Source organism: Monodon monoceros, unplaced genomic scaffold (assembly GCF_005190385.1).
Source record: "Monodon monoceros isolate NGI ecotype Baffin Bay Population unplaced genomic scaffold, NGI_Narwhal_1 Super_Scaffold_2, whole genome shotgun sequence".
In the NCBI taxonomy this organism is placed as follows: Eukaryota; Metazoa; Chordata; class Mammalia; order Artiodactyla; family Monodontidae; genus Monodon; species Monodon monoceros.
The window spans coordinates 91055227-91061226 of NW_021703776.1; the positions used below are offsets into that span (position 1 = coordinate 91055227).

At 47.9% G+C, this 6000-nt stretch overlaps 1 protein-coding gene across 2 annotated transcripts in view; it reads right to left on the bottom strand.

Annotated features, from left to right (window-relative positions):
- The window catches only part of HIPK2 (homeodomain interacting protein kinase 2), a 197239-nt gene extending 191239 nt beyond the window's left edge, over positions 1-6000 (bottom strand). For both annotated transcript variants that reach the window (XM_029233511.1, XM_029233510.1), the window contains exon 1: positions 5800-6000. In XM_029233511.1, the coding sequence (XP_029089344.1) occupies positions 5800-5818 (19 nt within the window). In that variant the 5' untranslated portion in view covers positions 5819-6000. The remainder of the gene's footprint in view (positions 1-5799) is intronic.

The following is a 6000-nucleotide window of genomic DNA, read 5'->3' on the forward strand; positions in this document are numbered from 1 at the left end:
GTAGTTCAACTTTTTTTTTTTTAATGACTTATGTCAGCTGCATTCTGTTTCTCAGACTAAATTCTCCCAAGGTCCTTTCCTGCTCTGGGCTCCACGCTCCCAACAGGTGGAGCTAGGTTTTCTTTTTCTACAACTTCCTTCCCTGAGGGATCTGCTGAGTGACCACCCGATCTATATCCCCACCAATAAGTACCACAAAACTACCTGGAATTAAAGATCTCAGCCAGGCAGCAAAGCCAGGAATTAATTCTCCGACAGCCACGTAAGATGAATGGGTCCACTGGCAACGGAGCCGGTAACGCCAAATGCCAAAACCAGAAAGTCTCTGAGCAGCATGTGCAAATCAGAAGTGTAATGTGTTTACAAAGATGTAAGATGTAAGTAATGAAAGAGGAAGATGGACTCTTCTGCAAATGAGAGACGGTAATTTCCAGGGATATTTCTAAGGAAATTTGTAATAGCTATTTTCTATATTCAGAAATACTTTTTTGATTCCAAATAAAGAAAATATTTCAAGAGAAAATAGAGAAGTGGGGTCTTCCCTTTACAACTCAAGAAACATGAGCACGTAAGAATTAAGAACCGATGCGAGGGTGCGTGCACGCACACACACACATTAAAGGCATTCCATCTTGAGTCAGACCACGGTCCGGTGAGCTCATGTTTAGTTTTGACTTTCACTTCCCATGCACCCTGAACTCGAGGACAGGGACCCTGCATAAACGTTTGTGAAATGGATGTTTTAAAGACGTGCCCTGCCTGTAAAGTGGGCGTGACGGTGCCTATTTTGTGGCTGTTAGGAGGAGAAGCGAGTCAATGTGGGTAGAGCGTATGCCACAAACTAAGTGGGGTCTAAGTCGCAATTACTGCCATTAACTTCAGGCACCTTGGTTTCTTTTAGAGGAAAAAAAAGACCTTTCTATATTCCAGGTTTTCCATTTTCTTTCTCTACCTCCAATCCCTCCCCCACCCCCAACAGGGTATTGCCATACAAAATGGAACTATTACGAGTTTGGGCCTTTCAAGTTCACACTCCATCAGAGGTTATATGACACCTGCTGGCATTATTCTGAACCTCGCCTTTGATAGCAACCCGAAGAGCTTGAACTGTCATCGTAAGACCACCAGAAAGCATTGGCAAATGACATGTTCAGAGAACAATAAAAAATGTTCATGTATCATACCCTCCTGATCGTCACTACTTTGTTCCACATACACCTCAAAGGCGGTTCCTTTAAGATTGGTCTCTACGGGAGGAAGGAAGAGAGAAATAAAGAAACATAAAAAGTAAAACACAGGGACTTCCCTGGTGGCACAGTGGTTAAGAATCTGCCTGCCAATGCAGGGGCCACGGGTTCGAGCCCTGGTCCGGGAAAATCCCACATGCCGCGGAGCAACTAAGCCTGTGCGCCACAACTACTGAGCCTGTGCTCTAGAGCCTACGAGCCACAACTACTGAACCCGCGGGCCACAACTACTGAACCTGTGCGCCACAACTACTGAGCCTGAGTTCTAGAGCCTGCGTGCCACAGCTACTGAAGCCGGCGCACCTAGAGCCCGCGCTCCGCAACAAAAGAAGCCTCCACAATGAGAAGCCCGCGCGCAGCAACGAAGAGTAGCCCCCACTCACCACAACTAGAGAAAGCCCGCGCGCAGCAACGAAGACCCAACGCAGCCAATAAATAAATAAAATAAAATAATAATAAATAAATAAAAATAAAATAAAATACGAAGAATATGAGCATCTGCAACTTGCATAAAGCACCAAATTTTCTTCTGTAGGAAAATTATGTTTGGTGCACTGATCCAGAGCCTGGCTCACGGTGGGGCGGGTGCCTCCCCTCTGAGGAGCCCTTGGTAGGGAAGCCACCTCTGGGCGCTCCCTCTCCTGGCCTGCTGCCTGGGTTACGAATGGATCCTGATTAAGGGCAAAGATTATCTTTCATACTTTGGGATACTTTCCCAGAGGCACAGCTGCAGCCCCTGAAACTCTGTTCTAACGGCTTGTTGCCTCATTTTTAAAGTGGCATAGAATGTGCCACTAGAGAAGAGAAATCCTCCACCTGAAACCAGCAGAAGCTCAGCGGGAATAAAGAATCTAGAAAAGTCACAGAGGGGGTCGAAAAAGGCTCTTTCTTCTGTGGCCATAGGGGGTTTATTGTTGCTGGTGCCCAAACTGGAAAAGGAATAGCAGGAGATCAATAATTGGAATGTTGCTACTATTGGTTTTCTAAACTATTTGTGGGTTATTCTTTCCCTGGAGTCATCATGCCTGAAAGCAGCTCAAAAGCTAGAGGGATTTAACACGCACTGAGAAAATGCCTACTACAGCCAAGAGCTTTACCTGTACTCGCTTCTAATAGAGCCCTGGCACAATCGAACAAGGCTTTAAAAAAACAAAGCTCAGAGAAGTTAAGTAACACGCCCCAAAGCCACATAGCTAGATTCAAACCCCAGGTTTCTCTGATTCAAGTATCGTACCGCACTGTCCAGGATCAGGGATAAAATGAATGAGCCTTGATTCACTCCTCAAATGTGGTAAGAATGAAAACAATATCTATACTTCCTCATTTTAAAAATATAAAACATAAACACAGGAAAAAAAATTTTTGAACATGTGTCATCAAATTCTTTTAATGGAAGATGATTCAGAATCCACTTCTTGGTAGGTGTCTTCAGGCCCATCTGATGATAGACTTCAGGGCTACAGTTTTGGGAACTCCGACTGTATAAGCCAACACGAGTGGACATGGCACAGCCCAGGGACAGTGGAACACAATTAACGTGGGATTCAGGGTCCTCTAATTCAGAACCTATGGCACTATAGACCTTTGTGGTTGGCCTTTGCACTACATATTGGAAAAAGCCTTGCTAAGCAAGTTGATGGAGTAAACATAATTGCAAGGCGAATGTTTAACCTTCTAAAGAAAATAAACCTTTTTAAAGAAGTTTAACTTGATCAGTACCAAGCCACTGAAAACTAATGTGCTACTTATAAACCTATCCTTAAAAGCAAGCCACAGAAGACGGATTATACTTTCCTACCTGTTAATTTGTATTATCAAACATACCCTGTTTCCAACAGAGCATTTCTCTCTAAAAACCTGGCAGCTCAGAATGCTCCACTAATGCACTCAGGTCTTCACACCAAATCCCAGCTTGGGGCAACTGCACCCCATTTAAACAAATGAGTACACCCCTGAATTCCAGCTGAAATGCCTCACCTGTCATTATCCTTCTCCTGACATCCCCATGTTCAATCTTTCAGTAGCTTAAAAACTATTAGAAATCACTCTTCTTGGAGAATTCCACAGGAAAAGCCCTGCTCCTTCAGGATACACACAAGGAGTCCATGTGCTCTGATGGGGATATGGTAAAAATCAGGTTTGCTAAATCAAGCAGACGTCACCAAGGAGGGAAAAAGGAGGTCACTGGAGTCTTAGAGGCACTCATAGCAGGACGGGAATGTGGGTTCCGCAATACAATGCCTGATTATAGAGGTCACCTGTCTGTTTTAGAGCATGACCAACAGTCTCTTTCAAAAAAGACCCAGACCTAAGCTTGTGCAGAGTGAAGCTGGGACTGCTTGAGGAGGGGTGAGAAGCCTAGAAGAATGACAAAGGTATGCAGAAACTGTCTCAGAATCAAAGGGCACAAAGCACAGGAATAATTAAGAGAGCACACAGACAAGACTGAGGGAAACCCAGGGCGGACAGGGGGGACCAGGCAGGTCACCTGGGACACAGACGGCAGGCTTGCAAATTTAAAAGTGAGCTCCTGAGACCTTTGAGATCGGCGATGATTCTTACACCACAACATCTTACACACCCAGAGGTCTTTATCTGGTGTCATGCACTAGAAGAGCACTGTTGGAAAAACAGGAGTGCCAAGTCTTGGCCTCAGGGGTATGGCCTACATTCCATATGGATTTAGAATGCAAGGGAGGAGAACAGCACAGTTCCCAGGATGGCTTTCCACAAAGTTGACTAAATACATCCCAACCCACATATCCAGCCCCTTGTGAAAAGGGAAAGCCTTTACTATAGTTCTCAATTCAATGCCAAGTTCCTTCTCCAGTGCTCACCCGGAGTGTCCAGCAGAGGGAGTCTCAAAAGAGGTACTTAATAAAGAGAAAATTGTTTCATTTTAACACTCCACAGACAGTGGAAGCATTGACTGTAGCCCCCTCCCAGAGACACAGACAAACAATGAACGCCCGACTGGGTCCTCCTAGCGGGTTCACAGAGCCACCGGCTCGCTCTTTTCTGCGTGGTGGAGTGATCAGAAATTTCGTTTTGTTTTGTTGAATGGTTAAATGGACCTTGTGTTCTTCAGAATCAAAGAGGAAAGCCCCTGGAATAACATCTCTCTGTTGCCTTCTAAACAGGCCCCTTTGTTTCTAAGAGGGTCTGAAAAAAAAATATTTACAGTCCATAGGTTATTTACAGCCTCGTTATCCAGGACCTGACTGGTAACTTTATTCCACCCAGAAACCTAATTCATTTGGAGCCCTGGAACTAATAACAGATTTTCTTTTCAGATAAGTTTTTTTTTTAATCTGCCTTTATAACAGAGATAAAACTATTAATGCGTTCCCTGTCTCACTCGCCAGGACAGCTCTCCGGATTTACAGAGGATTAAAATCTCCTCGCCCCTCCTCTCTGTTCCCCCACAAACCCCTGCCCCTCTCATTTGCTATTTCATCCACAGAATATCTGAACAAAACCGAAAGAAAGCCGGATGGACTGACGCTAAAAGTATGTAAAGGCTGCTACTTCAGTGATTGCACGAGAAAACATTTTCACGATGAAAATGACTGAAAAAAATCAGGCACCCTTTGGTTCAAAATTCCTCCTACTACAAGCACACAAAAAACACACCGAAGTGTAAAAACTTAGTTGATTTCAGTTTGATTTCTGCCTGGAAGCTGACAGAACTGACTGAAGAGAAACGAAAGAGAGAGGGAGTGCAGGGGAAAACGTAGCGCTCGTGCCCTTCCGTTCCTTTCTTTCTTCCTAAAGACAGATCAGAAAAAGGACCCGACGCCAGGTGAAGGTGCACGACGCAGGTTTACCCAGACCGATCGAGACGAACAGACGTCTTGGCTGCCTCCCCGACTTGAAAACCTAAACTACATTTTCCCCTTACACACGCTAATGCGGGGAGATTTTAGCCTACTGCATTGTTCTGCCTGGGTCTGAAATGGACTTTTCCTCTCGACCCCCTCTCATCACCTAGCCCCGTACATTCCGACCCGACAGCCCCCCAAAATCAGAGGCTCGCGAAGAATAAAGGAGCGTGGGGTGGGAGTGGAGGGAAATGGGAAGGGAGCTGCGAGGACAGAAAGTGGAAAGCACATCCTCTTGAAGGTAATTTTCTTTGGGGGAGGGGGGAGGAGGAAAGCTACACCGTATCACCTTTATTTATTCCAAATAAATAAAGAGCACCGTCATGGGTCTGTCTTTTCCCCGGCGCCCCCTCCTAATTTCTTTTCTTCGGCCAGGAGCCCACCCTCGCACCCAACAACACCCGCCCCCCCCCCCCACCGCCTCTTTCTCCACCCTGGAAATAAGATCTGTTCGATTCCGGATCCCGGCCGTTCGCTGGGCGAGGGTGGGGGCGGCGTGGAGGGGGCGGGCAGCCGGTTCGAGCCCCGGGGGTGGGGCGCGGAGGCCGGGCGCCCGGGGGCTGCGGGCCCGGGGGCTGCCCGGCGAGGGGCGGCGGGCAGAACAAAGCTGCGGGGGCCGCGGCGGCTAGGCGGCGCGGGGCGAGCGGGGTCGGCGGGCCGGCGCCGCTTACCTTCGTACACGGGGGCCATCGGGGCCGGGGTGTCCGCGATTCATGGCAACGGAGAAGGGAACGCGGCGCGCGAGCTCGGCCCCCCCAGCCTCAGTCGGAATCTGCCATCTTGAGCCTGTGTCTCCGCTCTCCGCGCAGCCGGGGCCGCCAGCGCCCGCATCACCGCCTCACTTGGCCGGCGCCGGGGGAGGGGGCCGGGCG